Source organism: Parus major, chromosome 1A (assembly GCF_001522545.3).
Source record: "Parus major isolate Abel chromosome 1A, Parus_major1.1, whole genome shotgun sequence".
Lineage (NCBI taxonomy): Eukaryota > Metazoa > Chordata > Aves > Passeriformes > Paridae > Parus > Parus major.
The window spans coordinates 18,477,011-18,495,878 of record NC_031773.1 but is presented as its reverse complement, the minus strand read 5'-3'; the positions used below and the strand labels follow the sequence as shown (position 1 = coordinate 18,495,878).

Genomic DNA, 18,868 nt, shown 5'->3' with positions numbered 1-18,868 from the left:
GGCTCAGAAGCCACACCACAAACCCAGAACCGGCCCGGAATTCCTACCAGAGGTCGCCCATCTCTCATCTTCGTCATCTGCGCGTCTCCAGAAGTAGGAGAGCGCCTTAGAAAGGAGAGAGAGCATCCCGGAGCGCCTTAGCGAAGAAGCAGATCCCCCAGGGCGGCCTTAGAGATGCGGCACAACCCACAGAGCGCGCGAGGCCGAGGCGCAAAATCTACTCCGGGGGCGCCTCGAGCCCGCGCTGCCGCGGCCAATGGCGCTGCTCGCTCCGGGTCACGGGGGCGCTCCAGGGTCCGCGCAGGGGCTGACCCGGCGCCAGGGAGAGGCCTCAGCTCGTCCCTCAGGGCAGCGCTCAGTACAAGGTCTCAGTACAGCCCCCACTGCGGCCCTCAGTACAGCCCCCACTGCGGCCCTCAGTACAGCCCCCACTGCGGCCCTCAGTACAGCCCCCACTGCGGCCCTCAGTACAGCCATCAGCGCGGCCCCCAGCGAGCGCCGCGGGGCGAGGGGCCTCCCTCTGCAGAGGCTCAGTTGGCGACGCTTGAGGCCACGGTAAAGGCGATGTCGCGCGAGGCTAGTGCGTGCAGCCTGTTGCTCACTCTTGGTGCTGGCCGAATGTATTGTGGTCGTAGCGTATGCAGCGTTTCTGTGATGAAATCCCCGGACCAGAGAGAAGCCACGGACAGGCTGTCACGTCCCCTTGGCTGAGAGATCTCCGTGGCCCTGGGAATAAACCAGACACAGAGTCCCTCCAGTGTTGTAGAACGGAATGAGTTGGAAGAGTATGCACGTGCAAATGGCATATTAATGGATTGTGATGCTCTCAGTAGCAGCCAGTTTCAAAGTGATAGAATAAACTCTAGAACATGATAAACTTGCCTAACAGGAAAAATGGTGGTTTTGACTTAATATTCTGAATGAAGGAGCTGCTGTAGTGCCTGAGGAAATACAATTTTACTGACTTGCTTACTATCTCTTTACTTCATATTTTTACCAGTTCTCTTCACACAGTGCAGTTCAGGTATCTTGTATAAGGTCTCTTTGTGTTTTGTTTAACAAAATCTGTTTCACAAAGCAAAGTTTTTTGAGTTGATGAGCTCAGCATCCCAGTAGTTTGGATAGGAGCTGCCATATAAAGCTGTTATAGGAGGTATTTTCAGGAGGTTGAGCAGTGTGTAGTTTTTTTGTTGATATCACAAAATATACTGCTTAAGTAATGCAACTAAAGCAGCAGTTGTCTTCAGAAACTTCAGTTTTAGTGTCTAGTTGTATGGTTCACACAGTGTTATTTAGGAAAAGAAGGGCTAGGAATGTGTTTCAGATGATTTAACACAGAGTTCTGTGCATGTCCTAGAGCAGAATAAATTCAGGTTGCCGGTAACTGTACACATGTTCCAGTGTCTCATTCTGAACGATATAATGCCACTGGAAGGAGAAACACCTGAGTGTCTGTAAGTCAGTGCTGTTTATAGAAAAGTAGTGAGATAGTGTTAGCCTCTTTTGGATACATTGATTTAAAGAATTTTAACTACTGTTTTCTGCCACTGAGTTCCCGGTGGGAGAGTGTAGCTGGTAAAAATATGGTGGATGAAGAGATTGTGTTTCTGGAGATGATGGTTTACATGAAGGACTTTGGATTCAAAGAAGTTTGTGTTACACTGTGGGAGCAAATATTACACTAGGAGAGCAAGAAATAAATTTGAAGCTGTTTGATCTGCATTTTGATCTTGGTTCAGTACATACCCCAAGACATGAGCTAGGAAACATGGACTGAGGAATGCTTCAGAGAAAAAACTACATCAAGAAGCTGTTTTTTTAAAGAGGTGAAAATACTGAACAAGGAGTACAGGTAATGAGCTAAAGTAGTGTAGTTAAATACTGTGTGAAAGAACACAAGTGTATTGCCGCTATTAACTCATCAGAAAATGAAAGAATTGGTCAGGATGCTAAATGTAAACTTCACCAGAGCTTCAGGTGTGGTTTTCATTTAGATTTTGGAATGTGTATGAACCTTTGTTCGGAACTAGGGAACCTGGCCCAGGACAATGCTTTCCCCTTGGTCTTTGATAGGAAAAGTAGGACAAGTTTATGTACCTTTTTGTCACACTGTCCCTTGACACTTGAGTTATAATTGATGATTTTTTTATCTTTTGTGGTTACTGTGGGGGATGCTTGCATTGCATGCAGCCTGTGGCAAATGACCAAGTATCTACTATAGCTGCTTCAGGCAGCTGAATTTGTTCAGTGGTTAATCTTGTGGTGGAAGTATGTGGTTATTCATAGCTGCTCATGATTTGATTTAATTGTCATCTGTTGAATTTTTTTGGCCTAACTTAGAATTTAAACACTTAATCTCTAAATCCTGTTCTGAAGTTTTTCATGTTCTGTTGGAATTTTTATGCTTGCTGGAGTCCTTGTGTAAAATTCCTATGCATTCTTTAGAATTAGGAGACATCTCTTTGTACAGCATATTTGTCTCTTATATAGCATTAGAAGGTCTTAGTCAATGACTTGGGTTCTGGTTACCAGGTCTTGCACAGAAAAGGAGACTGTTTCTGGAATCAGGTACATGAGATGAAGGGAACCTAGAATAAGGGCCCCAGAAGATTTTGAGAGTAGAAACTTAACATTGAAGTTTAGGTGCTTTTTGTTGATGCTGATGCCAGGTGCTGAGGATACAGTAATTATGCAATGAACCTGTGTGCAAAATGGAAATGGGAAATACTGAGAAGTGCACAGGAAAGAAAGGGGTAGGAGGAATTTCACTATAAGCTGAGGAAACACTGTAATACCATGCTAGAGAGAGAGGTAACTTTCAGGTGCAATACTGGCTGAAACACTTGGAATTGTGAACAAATTTTTCCAGGCTTTGAACCTTGCTCTGGTCAGTGGTACAGGACTTTATAAATTCTCTTAGTTCAAAGAGCTTAGATTAAGTAAAAACCTGAGTATCTCACCAATTTTGTGTAAAAACACCCCAAACGAAACAAAAAAACCCCACAAACCTTTTCCCTAAACTGATCAAAAGGGTTAAAATATGATTGTGTTTTGTGTCTATGGTAATTTGTGTCAATTAGTACCTCGTATTCACTGGAAAAGCTGTCAGGTAAGCAATACCCATTTTCCATTTAACCTCATTCTTTGGAAAGTTACAGATAATGGAAATAGTTGTGCAGTGTTTCTACCATGAGCAGAGGAACATTAGGGCTTAATTACTTTAGACAGTTTTGCTTGACTACAATCTTTTTTGCCCCTCTTTTCTAGCACAGTTTACAGATGTGTCTATTGCTGTGTATAGTGTATTAATTCCCCTGTTTAAATCTATTAAAACAACTAACATTTTAATATTATTTCAGTATTGTCTGACATTACCAAAAAAAGGAAAATCTACAGTCTCTACAAACTGAGAAGTTGTGCTGTTCAAAAGTTTTTCTAGCATACTTTGGAGGTGATGCCCTTCAGAATACTGAAGATTTAATTGTGTCTTGGTTACAAGAGTGTTTAAAGTTTAGACAAAAGACCCTGTCATTGCTGTAGTTGTCAAGGTGCCAACATCTTCAAGATAAAAATGTCCTTTTTTTTCTCCCTTTTCATTGCTTAATAAGCAGGAGGACTGGATCCAATGTACGCTGGCCATTGCATGTCACTGCTGCCTGATAGATTTAAAATATGTTGTTTAGTCATCTGGGTCTTCTGTAAGTACGAATGACGGCGTGATTGAAATGTGTGGGGTTTATCTGGGCACTCCAGAAGACCGGGGTCAGTGGAAAAAAATGAAGATGTGTTCTACAGTGAAAATAACGATCTTGATAGATTTCTAACCTCTAACTTTTGAGCTTCCCATCTTATACTGTAATACTTGAACTTTTATCTGTAGTTTTTTCTAGGAGAACATTGCATTGTAAGTACATTTTGCTCTTTTGAAACAAGAACTCATTTGTTAGATATTGCGGTCACTGGCTATTATGATAGCTAAAAGTGGTAAACTGTGAGGAAGCTTTTATTTAAGATGCTAAGAAAGGGGTAGTGCTCAAATAAAAAAGAGACATGAAACTTTTAATTTGTTGGTCTGATTTGGAAGCAGCCCTATGAGATGTAGTACAGTCATTTTCTAGTGTGTTCTGTTAATTAAAATTCAGGAGGCATTTTCCTGTTCCCTGGCTTAACTGAAGTTCTTGCTGTGCTTTTGTTCCATATCTGAATAGATGTTGTTGAAAGCCAAAGTGTAAGGGAGAACTTTTCAAAGCCGGCATGACTCACTGAACGGTGAGAATATCACAAAGTGTACAGGCAGCTGTGTTCACAGGGCTGTTTTAAACTGACAGTTAACTTTTCAGTGGAAGGTAAGCACGAAGGTTTTTAACTGTTGAAAAATCTGCAGTAACTTAATTCTAATATAAGATACTCCTCATGGTATTTTAACAGATTGGCAAGCAGTGAGGTGAACAAAAAAGGATGAAATGAACAAGAGAAATGGTTGATACTGGGTAAATTAGAAACAGTTTGCTGTAGCTGAGTTATTGTGAGTATGTATGTTCATGGGAATCATAGGGAAGTCTGTCATTTTAGATAGCTGATAAAAAGTGTTGAAATAAAATGGAATTTATATTGAAACCTGTTTGATTATCTTTACTGTCCTAGAGTTAAAAAAGAAAAAAAGCTTTGATTATTGAGGTATGCACTAACACCTCTAAAATTGGTTCTTAGGTCTTGAAATAAAAATTGACTGAGGTATCAAAGATACACAAACTTTCAATTTATTGGTACTTATACTGTACTATTATGAGCTGTGGCTGTAGGATGTAATTTAGATAAGGTGTGCAAGTAAGTTGTTAGAAAGCTTATGTATTTTGAAATGTCTAGTCCCTGATATTGCTTTTATTTTTCTTGTCTTGAATACACAAAAAAACCTAGCTGAGTATTGATCTGAGTATATGAAGGATCTAAATTATATTTTTTCTCTTTCTTTGTAATTTGCATTATTATTATTTAATTGCTCTCGTGAAGTGTTATGACCAGGGAAGAAGGTTACAGAGAAGAATTTAGCTATGACAGGATGCCAACTTTGGAGCGGGGAAAACAAGAGAATGGAAATTATATACCAGATATCAAATCCAGTGACCTTCAGCTGTCAAAGAGGCTGCATCCTTGCTTTAGTTACAAAACATGGATATTTTCTTTGCTGATGGGAGTAAGTACTTTAAATGATAGCAAATTTAAAACTACAGGTGAGGAGGTGAGGCCTTAGTGCCCACAAATCAGTAGTTCTGTTTGACATCATTTGAAGACTAAGAATTTCATCACTGATGGTATTGAAAATAAATCTTTGTATAAACAGAAACATATTTAGCAAATTTGGAATGTAACAATTCATTGACTACTTGTATTCTTTGACTATATTTTTACTAATCAGAGATGGTATATGAAGGCTTATTCTTATCATTGATATTAATCATATAAGAAGAGAATAAGTGTGGTAGTGATAAATATCAGCCCATGTGTATGTATAATAAGTGCCTTTTGGTAGAGTATATAAAGTATGTGGGCCATATGCATTCTTTTAAAAAGATTTCTAACTATTAAATGCACTGTGGCTGCCATGATGACATTTTGGCATTAAAAATATATGTGGTACTTGATTGCCACATTCATTTACCAGGGTTCAATAGGCACATAATAATTATATACTTGTGTTTCTTCTATGAACAACACAGTGTTTTGAATTTTTGTGTCACTGCTAGAATCACAGGATACTCATCTTGCATGTACATCATATGCTTCTCCATGTTCTGAGCCAAGTTAATTAAACTTCATTATAGCAATTAGAATTTGATGTTTTCTTTCTCTGTCAGCTTGTGTGTTTTGAAGCGTAATTTCTACTAAGAACTATGATTGTCTCACTTAATATGGTAATTGGTTGTTTTTGCACAGTGAGTAGAAGTATTGCCTTATTTTTGTGGAAACAGCTGAGCATTTTTTCCTTTCTGACAAACTACAAGGCTTGGATTTCCTTTCAGATGTACTGTCACATGAAAAGAGAACAAAAGAAGTGCTGGCTTTCTTTGCATTAAATTTTCACAAACTTAATTGTCCAAAGGGACAACTGTCTGTAATTTCCTGAATTGTTGTAGATTCTTGGACATAATAGTGTTTAATGATCATTTGCTGAAATCATAATATCAAGAAGAATGAATTTAATGGAAAAATAAAATGCAGATTTATTAATAAACTCTTAGATTAAATTCCAATTAGATTTTTATTCCAAGTGTTTAGTCTCTATCAACCCTTCTGAAAGACTGTCCAGAAAAGAGAGTCTGTATGCTGAGCAATGTAAGTCATAGTGAACAGAACAGTCTACTTCAGGCAGCAGTTGCGAACTGTAGAATGACATCAGAGTGGCTGATGGGCTGGTTTTGTGCAGAAACTATTTGATGAGCTTGAAGCACAATTTCAACTTGTGGTCCCATAGACTGTTCTTCCAGCCTGCCAAAATTCTGTGTGTGTGTGTTTATACATGCACATAGGCTAGTCTTATTTTCTTTCTTTTTTTGACAAGGACTTTTTAAAGACCCCCAGTAATTTTCTAACATGAAAAGAATGCCCAATAAAACAAAAGAGCCATTCTGTCTCTTACCTTCCCCTGCCCCTTCAAAGAAATGCCTACTCAGAGTAATGAGAAGGAAAAACAAAATAATGTTAGTAGAAGACACTCATCGCTTATTGCAGAGTGCATAACCGTGATAGTTATGAAATAAACAGAAGACTTATTAAGTGAAGAGGAGCAGTTGAACATTTTTGGATGTGCTGCTGTATGAAAAAAGGAAGAGAGTTTGGAAGGATGCAGGAATGTACTGGAAGAAACTTCATTGATGTATCCCAATACTATTTTTGCTGCTGTGTTCCAGTTGGCAATTTCCCAGCTGCCCATATGCATAATGAATGTTGTTGGAGTCAAACAGAGAATGCAAAGTAGAGACATAGCTGAGGTTTCTGAAGCATTTCTACCACGAAACACTGCAGTTACTTTTTGAGTATTTTATTGAGTTATTTGCCAGGTCAGGACAAAATGCTTAATTTAAACATGAACATTATTCATTATTAGGTCTTGGTAACCAGCAAAACATCTTCATGAGTCAGCCTATTTTGATATTTTTCTTCAAATTTATTCACACAAAACCAGTATTTTTAAAAGTAACTCAGTTTGTAAGTGGCTGATTACTGATTTATGTCTGATTAGTTGTTTTTTGAAAGAACAGTTTAATTCATATAAATTTATTTTATTTGTTGCTTTTCAGACTTGCCTCCTTATTACTTCTGGATTTTCGCTATATCTGGGAAATATTTTTCCATCTGAAATGGATTATTTACGTTGTGCAGCAGGTTCAGTAAGCATTCTTAATTATTTGCTGTGGCTGTTTGACAGCAAATGCAATAGTAAATAATTTTTGTGGGTTTATGTCTTCTAGTCTGTCTGTCTTTCTGCTGCTAATTTTTTTCATGGAGGATTTAATTCTATTTAACAGTTCATTAAATGGATTTTCATTGCATGGTTAAAGGAATAACAGTTGTCATAAAGACAGCTGGGTTTGTGTTACCATTTTTGTTAATCAGCTCACCACTGGTGTGCAGTATTAATCTGCTGAAAATTTTTTCTGTGCTTGATTTTAAGAAAATTTTCATTTCTATGTATTTGGGAAGTGTTCTGGCTATATATTATCAAACTGTATTTTGGATTGTATCTCAAAGTACTAATTTTTCAGTTTATTTTGCCATAATATCCAAGTACTGAAGCAGACTAAAGCTCTCTTAAATATTATTATTTTACTAGTAAAGTATGCATTAAAGATGGCTGACATTTTCCAGAGCTCAATGTGGTTTTACTATATTTTTAGGGGTGCATATATATGCTTACTGTATTATATGTGCTTAATTTGTGCTTTTCATAAGTAAGATTCATAAGATAAGTCTCTTGTACTTGTGTACTTTATGGCAGCATTATATCATTGTTATTTTCTCAACTTGACTTATGCATCTGTTTTTAAGTCAGGTCCAAGACTAATGCTTTACTTGAAACAAACAAATCCTAGGACTTGCTCTGTGAATGAGTTATCACTTGTGCTTCCTCTAAAGGTGTTAAAGTTGGAGGAGTTTTTGAAATCAGTATCCTCACAGATACCCTATTCTCTGCAACATTAGTGTTAGTTACTGAGATGTCTCTTTCTCTGCCCTTGATCTTGACTCTTTGAACTTCATGTTTAAAAGTTTCAAAAGACCTGGTAGATCTTTTGATGCAGAAGGTCGTGACACTGGGTTTGAAGGTGTGTATGTTTGGTGCCTGTATGTGATGAAGGTATTAGAGTTCCTACTGCAAATGATGGTGTCAGTGCAGTTAGAAGAGCCTAGAGAGATTTGTAGCCAGCTGGCCACTGAGTGTCTCATGTAGCCTGAATTGCTCTCTAGACTTTCACCATCTGGACTAGTAGCTGGATTCAGTTGTCTGAACATAGTCCTGAGTGTTCTAGAGATTCCTGTGGCATAAAAGGATGTTTTAATTATGTTCAGTAAAGGTCATTTAGGTGTTAAGGAAGCGCTGCCAGGAATTTTACATATCAGTATTAATCTCTTTATAGTATTAATCTCTTTATAGTGTTCTATTGTTAAGCCATCAGTGTTCAGATGTGTGGGAAGAGAATTAGAAAAGTGGCATTTATTGCATGATTCATTATTTAACTTAAGAACATTTTTATTATAATTTTAATAGGCATTTGTGTAAAATAGAGTTGGATCTGTAATGGAGCCATGTCTGTTGTGGTGGGGAACAGCTAAGGGATAGAGAAATTACTTTATGAGACTTTTCATTTGTGCATGACTGTTCCATTTATCTTTGCCCTCAAGTATGAAAACAGTTCCCAATGAACAGATTGGACATCCCAGGCACAATTCTCTAAGTGTATCTTGACTCAGCTGATTTTCACAAGGTTCTTCACAACTGTTTTGGGATTGGGAAAATTTTAGCATACACAACCAGGATGATGTCTGTTTAAAGAATGCAGATCCAGTTTGGGAGTAGCACTGTTTTCTCCTGCTTAAGGATCTTAGGCTTTCTAGAGTTAATTTAAACTAACAAAGGCATGAAATACCTCATGAAAGACTTTCTTTTAGTCATCATGTTATGCTGGGTAGTTAGTAAAAACTGAGGGATGTGGAAAATATATTTAAACTTCTTGTAATCCTTAGACACTGACTGATTAATGACCATAGTCAAGCGACACATTTTCTTCAGAGTTTCTGACCTTTTGTTTGTCTGAGTGTACTGAAATATGAATTCAGACACATAAAATACATCTATAGAAGTATATATAAAATTCATTGTGCAGAAGATCCCACTAGTCTTCTCTTTTAATTTTCCCAGTGTATTCCTTCAGCAGTTGTGAGCTTTGCTATAGCAAGGAGTAAAATTAATGTGGTAAGTATGAAACTTCAGTATCAATTTTATCTCTCTCCCCTGTCCCCCTCTCTCCTTCTCTCCCTCTATATCCATCCATCCATCCATCCATCCATCCATCCAATCTATGTATATATGTCTGTGTGTATGTGTGTTCATATTTCCCCGTGTTTAAAATGAGAGAGAAACACATTTTGAAACTGTTTTTCAGATACCAAATTTTCAGATTCTATTTGTCTCTACATTTGCCGTTACAACAACATGTTTAATTTGGTTTGGATGCAAACTTGTCCTCAATCCATCAGCTATAAATGTAAGTTACTAAAACAATTACTAATCGTGATTCATTTATCTTTGTTAAAAAACAAGGTGGGGAGGACATTAGGTGGCTGGAGATCACAGGTCATTACTTTGCTGCCAATATCCCAGTGGTCCTGCTTGGTCTGTGAGGAGAGCTCATACAGCAGTAACTTTACATTTCTCTTTGCCCAATGTTAGTTCCCTGAAATAATATTCACAAGAATCTAATTTATTTCCTGTTAATATTTCAATTTTTGTTATTTACTTCTTATACCTAGGACTAAGTGAGATAGTCCATCAGTTTAGTTACAGTGCTTCTCAACTCAAACTTGTGCATCTACTTGGCACTGCACTGCCAAGTATGACATGTGGCCTTGCCAGCTCACATCAGTATTAGCTCTGTGTCAAAACATGCCTAAATCATGAGAATTTATAATCTGGATTAAATTGTTCTGCAGACCACACATTTGAAACCTCTTGTTTTGCCTAACAATTCCTGTATTCTTCATTGTAGCACATTTTCTAGAAGTTTACCACAATGACATTTACTGCTGTTTGTGGAGCTAGTACAACTGTACAGTCTGTTTGGTACAGCAAAGCACATAGTTACTATTATCATTTCCTAAGCAAAAGTGAATTTCAGTGTCCAAAAAAGCCTCCTAAATCTGCCACTTACTACTTTTTTCAAAAAACACACGCTGCAAGATACGTGTCAGAGAAAGACTGAGATTTCATCATCAACAAAGTAGGTCTGACATGAGAAAACAATATAAGTTGTTGAACAATGGTTTGCTGTAATTGTATAGGTTTGGAATAGTGTCAGGTCTTCCTAGACTTTTGGTACTTTGCCCCAATGGCCTGACTGACTACCAGATGTTTTCTTGGGCTGTCAATGGAACAACATGGTGCTTTTGAAGACAAGAAAGGGAGATCCACTTTGCCTCACCTGTGTGCCTCTGGAAATGATTCAGTCCATGTAGTGTAGGTATCTTCCTCTTTTCATGAGAATAATAAGCAGCAAAAGAGCATCGTTAAGTATTGCATTCATTTACTTGTCTCTTGAATATGAGCAATGGCAGCATCCATGTTTTTGCACAACAACGTAGTCCGTGAGAGTCATGAAATCACGAAGAGTGTCTGTGAATGCTTTACCAGCTTTACCACTGGGATCCTTAGTGCAGTTCTTTGATTTGTGTTTTCATTCAGCATCCTGTATGGTAGTGCATCATTTGGAATTACAACCTAGGAGTTGCGACCTGTGGCCCTCCTTCCCCTGAGAATCTTCCATTAGTTGCTACAGTGTTCTGGTTTCACACGGAAGGGCCTGCAAAAAGCAAATGTACCCAGAAAACACTCCCTTATCAAAAGCTTCTCTTCCAGAAGATAGTGATAAAATCTTCAGGCAGAATATTTCCATAAAATAAGTAAATATTTCTTTCTTAGGGTAGGCATTTTGAGTATTATGTTCTTGAAGTTTGAAAGAAAATAGTTAACAAAGTATGTAATCAGTAGATGTGTCTAAATCTAACAGAAACTAGACAACCTGCCTAATCAGGCTAGACTCAGCCCCTTCCTTTTTTTAATATGGAAGACATAACTCATTTATATCTGGGATTTTACTGACAGATAAATTTCAACTTGATTCTACTTATTCTGCTGGAAATCTTCATGGCAACTACTGTGATCATTTCAGCTAGGTCTACTGAAGACTGCTGTACAAGAAAGAAAGTAGGTACCCTTAAGGGTTGTGCATGTTAAAAAATATTCCATTTTCCTGTATTGCATATGCTGACAATTTATTGTCAACTCCAGTATACAACTTTGTCAACTCCAATATATAACTTTGCATGCTAAAACTATATTTTAACTGTAAATAAGATGTTACTAAACTAAACATCTTTCTTCTTCTGTCTTTTAGAAGTGCAATGACCCCTCTGCAAAATTACCTGTGTTGAAAATTATACAGTGCAGAGTTCTCTGAATATCTTATGAATGGGCATGGCAAATGTTTTATTTCTGTTTTGTAGAATGAAACTTCATAACTTTTATGTATGCAAGCAATATCTTTTTGAAGCCTGATGTAGAGAAAGTATTTGTCTTGTATGCCAGTTTGGTGGTATCTGGACAACAAATCTTGGCTTCAGGATTTGGGGCTATTGATAAAATTTCCTTTATTCACAAGTGCTTTCCCAAACCCTACCCTTATTTTTCTGCAAGAATACTTTTAGGTAAGAATGAAGTAAACATGTTATGCCATTGGAAATACTGATTGATAAAGTTGTGTAAAGCCCTGTCCTACTTTGGCTCTTGCTGATCCAGATCTGTAAAATCTGAAGGCTTGGGAAGAAAGTATATTCTTTGAAGGTGAAAAAGGGAGAAAAGATGACAGTATTTCATTATTGAATGGTGGCTGTGGAACAGCTAATCTGGGACTAATGAATTTGGTTTTAATGGAATTTATGTGGTCTGACACTGGAAAACACCAGGATGTGTCACTGTCATCTCTTCTGGGCCAACCAGATGTTGCATATCACTGTTAGGATCTGTAACAGGTTGTACAAGATACTAGAAAGAAATGTATCACTTTGTATATTTTTTATCATGATTTTTTTATTCCCCTCTAGAATACTGCATATGACAGTGCCATTGTTTTGAGCAATGTCAGCTTTCCTGCTCGAATTCTGAAGTCATACTCAGTAAGAAAACCATTGCTTCATTGAATCAATTTATTACTTCTTCTTTCTAAGTGTGAAGGTTCTCTAAAGCCAGGAAGAGATCAGTGTAGTTAAGAACTGAAAGAATGAGTGTAGTTAAGAACAGACAAAAATGAGAGATATATAGTAAAATATTTCCTTTTAGAAGACTGCAAGATAAATCATAACTGCTCTTTATTACGGGAAGGAGACTACTTAATTATTTAAGGATAAATGTTATAAACTGAACTATTATTCAGGGGAGATAATAAATGAGAGCATAAATATTTATAATGAAGCCGATCTTGTTTTCACTTAAGCTAACTAGCATTTTGCCATATTTTAGATTTTGAAAACATAGACTTCATGACTAGATACTAGCATAAATGCATTTTATTCTTTCCATTGAGGTCCTTTCTATATGCAAATAAGAAATTTTGCATTAAAATACATTTTAAATAATTTATGTGTTCTTATTTGTTTTAGGTAATTGAGGTGATTATTGGAATTTCATCAGTGTTTGGTGGAATAATTGCTTTGAATATGGATGTTCTAGTCTCAGGTCCATACCTCTCAGTGACATTCTTTTGGATCTTAGTTGCTGTAAGTAATGCAAATGGAAGCTACCCTTTAAAAACAATGGCTTTTATTCTGTGGCTTTTTTTTTTTTTTCACTTTTCCCCTCCTTACTGGAGTATTTATTTGCCTCTATTACTGTTTGGGAATTGCTGCTTAGCAAATGAATTAGCACTTCAATATTCTGAATATATTTATGCAATATTTCATATCTGTTTTGGTATGCAATACTTCAGTAAAGCGTTGTGATACATTCTCAGTCCTCAATTCAGTAAAATGGAAATGAGTATTAAAACAGCAGTATTAGAAGTGAGGTGTTTTGTCAAAAAAAAGTTGCAGGTTTTGGAATATTTCAGGCTGTAAAAGAAAAAACTGAGTTAGTTTTAGTGTGGTAGAACCCTTAGAACATCTTATTTAACCTCTCAGTTTTAACTGTTTTAAAAGTCTGAGAGCATGCTTGGTAACCCTTATCCCTAATAACAGTCTGTACCAAGGAACAGTAGATTCAGACAAGATGTGCCACCCTGCTTGCCATGAAGGAACTGATTGAGAAAGAAAACAGTGACCATTAGGTTTATGTATGTCTATAAAATCCCTTTGCATTAAGTGGAAAAAGTTCATGAACAAGCTTTGCAGCATTCAGAATTCACAAAAAAAGGCTGTGAACAGTGGGAATTAGTGTAATTCAATTGTAATTTTTGTAATTTTCAACTCAATAAATACTTTGTTACACTCTTTTGTTTAGTGCTTTCCAAGTGCTATTGCAAGTCATGTAGCTGCTGAATATCCAAGTAAATGTCTGGTAAGTGTGTAAAATTCTTGGATTTTATCATTAGGGTGGATTAATGCTAAAAAAGTCTGCCTGGTAGTGGGCACTAATCAAGTCTGCTCACTTGTTTTCAGCTGCTTCTACAATATGTATCAGAAATATGTAGCAGGAGTGTTAGCTAGTATCCCTTAAAAGAACTGTGGTAGCTTCTTTGGAGGCTTAATTTCATCAGTTCCAGAAAAGAATTTGAAGAGTTTGTTTGGTTTGGTTTGGTTTTTGGGTTTGGGTTTTTTTCTGTTTTATTTTTTTGGATTTTTTTGAAGGGATTCCTTGGGAAAATATATTATTATAGAAAAATTACATGCCTCATGTGGTATGCCAAGAACTGTTCTCAGGCTCCTGCAATGAGGTTCCCTTTTTCTCTCATTATCACTTGTGGTTTCTGAAAGAAGAAAATTAGGTGTGCAGGCTGTGCTGGACCCATATCCTATTTTAAACAAATTCTTCATCTTCATGATTAGCAACAAGAACTAATGATATTCAGTAGAGTGCATTTAATCCTTGAATGTCCTAGAAGTGTAGTTAAGGCTCCTTAAAGTATCTGTTCTAAATAATAATCATGTGACTATATTTATGTGAGTAATGAGCCATATTGAAGTCAGAATATAATCCTATAGGGGTGGTATTTGAATGAAACTCAACTTCGGTTGTATGGCAATGAATTTTCCTCAGGGAACTTAAATTTATTTGCGTAAGATTTTTTTAGGCTGCAAGTCTGCAATATCTGTTGTTGATTCTTACTTCATATAAATTGAAGAATAAATGGTGGCTTCTACACTAGTTCTCCAGGGTGGCTATTGCTTCCTCTATGTGGATATGGAAGGCACTTGTAAAATAAAAAGTCATCATCTGTATTGAATGAAAAATTAATTACAAGCCAACAGTGTTTTGGATAGGAAACTTAGGTTATTCGAAGCTTGCTTCTGTATCTCCATGAAATGTGGATGGTTTAGTGTTTATCTTTGATTTGTAATCCTACATTGTTTTACACACTTCTGTTATGCTTGCTTTAAGGAGATATAGCTCACAAACTGGATTTAATATTTTAGATTATTATTTAACATTTATTATCTTATTTTTTAGGTTGAGGTCCTGATTGCCATTAGCAGTGTTACCTCTCCTTTGTTGTTCACTGCTTCTGCATACTTATCCTTCAGTATCATGCAAGTTGTTGACATCTTTAAAAGTTACCCACCTGCCGTTAAAGTATGTGTTTTTATGCAATTGAAAAATGAACCTCTATATGTTACAGTACCAAGGTACTAGTAAACTAGGGAATATATAAAGACAAGGTATTTGATTAAAAAGATTGAATGAAACATTATAGAAATTATTTAAAAACTGCTGTTTAACTTATGATATAATTGGAAGTATGTTACATCTATTGGCACCCTGGAATTGTAGTTTTAAAAAGACAGGATGTTATTCTAAAGACACAGTAAAAATAATTAATATATGGAGTGCTAGGCTCCTTGAAGCTTTTATAATTTCTAGTATTTAAGTACAAGATTCTAGGTTTCCTTGAAGAGTACATTTTTCTGCTTCTTAGGATGTTTACCAATGGAGCACGAGGTAACAGCAAGGCAGAAAAAGAATGGTAACTTCATTGGCAAGCAGGGCAGTCCTACAGCACCCCCAAAAATAGTAAAGCAATGGCTACTACCAGCCATAGTAGCCACTGCTACAGGTTCAATCAATGGTTCAGTGATTGCCAGGTAAGTCCACAGTATTGAGACAGATCTAAGGTCATCCAGGAACTCAGGTCAGCAGGGCAAGGTCAGAGCCAGCAAGGTACAAGGCCAGGCCCAAGCATAGCTGTGACATTGCTTAGTTCAGAACTAGGAGTAAGACACTATTTTAGTTGATAGTTTCCTCAATTCTGTCCTGTTTCCAGAGGAAAAGATAATTTGGAAAATTAGCATTTTCTTAAAAGTTACCAGTCTCTTTTACTTTCAGCAAACTCAGGCACTAAATTTTTATTTTAAACTTTATGCTGAAATAAACCGTAAATTATAATTTGATTTAAGAAGTCTAGATAGGAATCTTAAAAGTATAGAGATGGAAACGTCATAAAATATTCTATTCAAGTAGTTAACAACATCTGTCTATTTTCAGCAATCTTATGATGTACTCCTGTTGCTTCTGATGTTGATGCTCCTAATTCAGGCATGCCTTACTATTGGAACTGTAATACAGTGTGTGAATTACAAGACAAAAATGAAACTACAAGATTCAGCATGGACACCATCACAGGTTAAAAAACAGGAATACAGAACAACAGAGGTTTGTATTTATATCCAGTAGAAAATTTGAAAATATCTGTTTTAAAATACTTTTTTTTAGTAATGTTTTGTGGTCTTAATTCAGAACACAATTAAAAGCTGTTCCATGAAACTTAATTTTGTAATCAAGAAATAATAGATTCCTGGTTAGATGATAACTGGGCATGATGTAGGGCACAGAGCTGTACCTCTTTGGCTTTCCTCTGCTGTACAGAGCTAGACCCTGTGTCCTTAAAGATTCTGAGAGAGTAACTCATGCTTACTGCACTAGAAGGAGAGTGCTGGGTTCAGTCCAGCCACCACTGGATAGAAAGCACTGGGAACAGAAACTTAGTTAAGTCAGTAAAGAGCTGTTAATGGAAAGTGTAAGTTTTAGAATTAGGCCCCTGAGACTGCTGAGAATATTTGGTGTAGATTGCTTATTTTCTGGATCTGTGTCCTGTATAAAAGATGAAGCATAAGCTGCAAATCACATTTTGGAGCATGGGTCATGGTGTGGCTAAACAGATCTCTGCTGGGGATTATTTACAAAAGTATTCCTGGTTTTTGAGACACTGAGAAATTAGGCATGAATTGAATGCTAAAAGGAACACTGTCTCTGCAAAAGCAACACTTTTTTCTTACCTTACAGTATTTAAACACATGAATAATGTTATAGGTGAAGTTGCAAATCCCTTTGGCTTCTCAGAAGTCTGTGTTCTTAAGCAAGGCCTTACTTTGCTTGCATGTATATAGGTAAATCTTGCTTCAGTTGCAGCACAGGGGCTGCTTCTGGCTTTGGGGTTAAAGGGTTAGGTGCAAAAGCTTTCAGTCATATTTTAGAAAAAAATCTGGAAAAAATGTCTTAAGTAACACGTTTAAAATAGGAATTTGGCCATTTCCTAGACCCAAATGTTTCAAGTATTATACAATTTACAGTTATTTTTTATATCCTAAAGATAAACTCTGTAATATACAAAACTATACAAATTACAAGTGTATAGAATGTTTTAATAGCTCTGGCTATAACTATTGATGTTTGCATTCTCCTAGCTTCTCTCAGATACTTTTATTTGCTTGAAATTCAGTTTTTGATCAAAACATTTTTTAATGTTTGCATTTTTCTGAATTTTTTTTACTTCTAGGTTTCCAATAATACCTTAAAGGATTTTGACAAAGATAAAGCTTGGAAGGCAGTTGTGGTGCAGATGGCTCAGTAGTTTGGATTCTACAAATGCAACCAACACAGCACAATCCAATAAGATAAATCAAATGTTTGAATTAAGGTTTAAAAACTTTTCCATTTTTAAACAGCAATATAGTTGCAGCAGTAGGAGCCATGGAATAACACAGTAAATGATGTATCTTTCTAATAATTTTAAAATTCGTTAATAATATTTTTAACACATCTGTCTTTTCTGTTGGTGTCTGTAGGCTAGTGTTTAGAAGATACCTTTAGAAAAAGGTAATGAGTCACATGGATTTATGCTGATGGCAAGGTAAAATATTGCAATATGTAGTAGGCTTCATATATTTGCAAGAGATTGTTATAACTGCAGTTATGCAGTCAGTGTGACTGATAAATGCTTTTGTAAAGTTATGAGTACAAGTCATAATTGATGTTTTTGCTTATACTTCACTTTTGTAGGAGTTGTAAAGTTGTTCTGCATCTTATTGCTTTTATATAAATAAAAGTCTTTATTATGTGGAAACTCAAGAATGTGGATTGACATTCTAATCCAAGAGGTCACAACAAAATATTCTTTCCCATTAATCTTCAATTTCTGGACTGCTAAAAGGGGAAGAGGCTTTTTCTGAGTGCTGGGACACATAAGCTGCTAGTCAAAGCAAATCATCCAACAAACAGAAGCAATCGGCCAAGTAACAGGAGATACTAATGATAATGAAAGAAGGTTTTAAAATTTTTATTCTTAGATATATTACATTTCATTTATTTATATTCCTAATTATCTTTAAAACCTATGAAATGTAGCTGCCCTGAAACAAGGGACACCCCCCATATAGATTACCTTTTCATATAGCTGAACTATGTGTATGATTGGGTAGATTTCAAACACTATTAGAATTTCCATCTTAATAGGAATTCTGGTGTAACCAGCGTGATAACTTCTGACAAAGTGGTGAGGTTATTTTTTTCTTGTTTTTCTTGTTTTATTGTGTTTTGAGAGGTAGACTTTGAAGTTCATTCTATTTTTAATCTGAAATAACTCAGATGATTTGTTCAGAGCATGCTGCAAAGCTTAACTCTTTGCTTTTGAGAAGGAGAAAGAAAGAGAGAAAGTTGTGTAGTGTGTGGAGTCTTTCAGGTACACGAGAATGTTTCTTTTAATTTTGGAAAAGCTGCCAGTTATGGGATTTCAGTACATAGAGGGTACTCTTTGAAGTTTAGAGCAGTGCTATTTAAGAGCATGTATCCAGCAACCTCCCTATCCACCTAAACACAATAGGGTGTGCTTTTGGTCCAGACTACTACATCAGCAACCACAGGCTGCAGCTGCTATTTCTTAAATATTGCAAAATTTCATGGTGGTACTTGTGTGAACATTCTCTCAACATAACACAATTAATTGTATATCTGCTAATTTACTGTATATCTGCTAGAATCCTACCAATTTTACAAGTAGGAAAAGTTAGTGTTTGATGATACACTCTTTTTTTGAAAATTGCGAAGAGATAGTGACAGTTCTATCTAAAAATAATCATCTAAATTTCTAAATCTCATGCATGAAACTGCATAAAG

At 36.3% G+C, this 18,868-nt stretch overlaps 2 protein-coding genes across 4 annotated transcripts in view; one reads left to right on the top strand and one right to left on the bottom strand.

Moving 5' to 3' along the window:
* The window catches only part of MOV10L1 (Mov10 like RISC complex RNA helicase 1), a 31,860-nt gene extending 31,629 nt beyond the window's left edge, over window positions 1–231 (bottom strand). The window contains exon 1 of the mRNA XM_015628733.1: window positions 48–231. Coding sequence (XP_015484219.1) covers window positions 48–126 — 79 coding nt within the window. The 5' untranslated portion in view covers window positions 127–231. The remainder of the gene's footprint in view (window positions 1–47) is intronic.
* Window positions 232–913: 682 nt separating this feature from the next.
* MLC1 (modulator of VRAC current 1) lies at window positions 914–17,824 on the top strand. Of its 3 annotated transcripts, none has more exons than XM_015628738.3 (13): window positions 914–1,852; window positions 3,609–4,346; window positions 5,011–5,194; window positions 7,299–7,388; window positions 9,416–9,469; window positions 9,660–9,761; window positions 11,375–11,476; window positions 12,373–12,444; window positions 12,928–13,044; window positions 13,763–13,819; window positions 14,930–15,052; window positions 15,962–16,129; window positions 17,253–17,824. In XM_015628738.3, exons 3-13 carry the CDS (start codon window positions 5,015–5,017, stop codon window positions 17,325–17,327), a joined length of 1,140 nt encoding a protein of 379 aa, XP_015484224.1. In that variant the 5' UTR covers window positions 914–1,852; window positions 3,609–4,346; window positions 5,011–5,014; the 3' UTR covers window positions 17,328–17,824. The 3 variants fall into 3 exon arrangements, with proteins under 3 accessions (XP_015484224.1, XP_015484223.1, XP_033370466.1); XM_015628737.2 differs by having other exon boundaries at window positions 914–3,698; window positions 4,209–4,346; XM_033514575.1 differs by lacking the exon at window positions 5,011–5,194 and having other exon boundaries at window positions 914–4,346.
* The last annotated feature ends 1,044 nt before the right edge of the window (window positions 17,825–18,868 follow it).

What these genes read in the sequence shown, in the direction of transcription:
- MLC1 (XM_015628738.3), top strand. Translation starts at nt 5,015, where the DNA reads ATGACCAGGGAAGAAGGTTACAGAGAAGAATTTAGCTATGACAGGATG. An exon ending in TCAATCCATCAGCTATAAAT is followed by an intron (nt 9,762 to 11,374) that starts GTAAGTTACTAA and finishes TTTTACTGACAG; the next exon opens with ATAAATTTCAACTTGATTCT. An exon ending in TCTTTTGGATCTTAGTTGCT is followed by an intron (nt 13,045 to 13,762) that starts GTAAGTAATGCA and finishes TCTTTTGTTTAG; the next exon opens with TGCTTTCCAAGTGCTATTGC.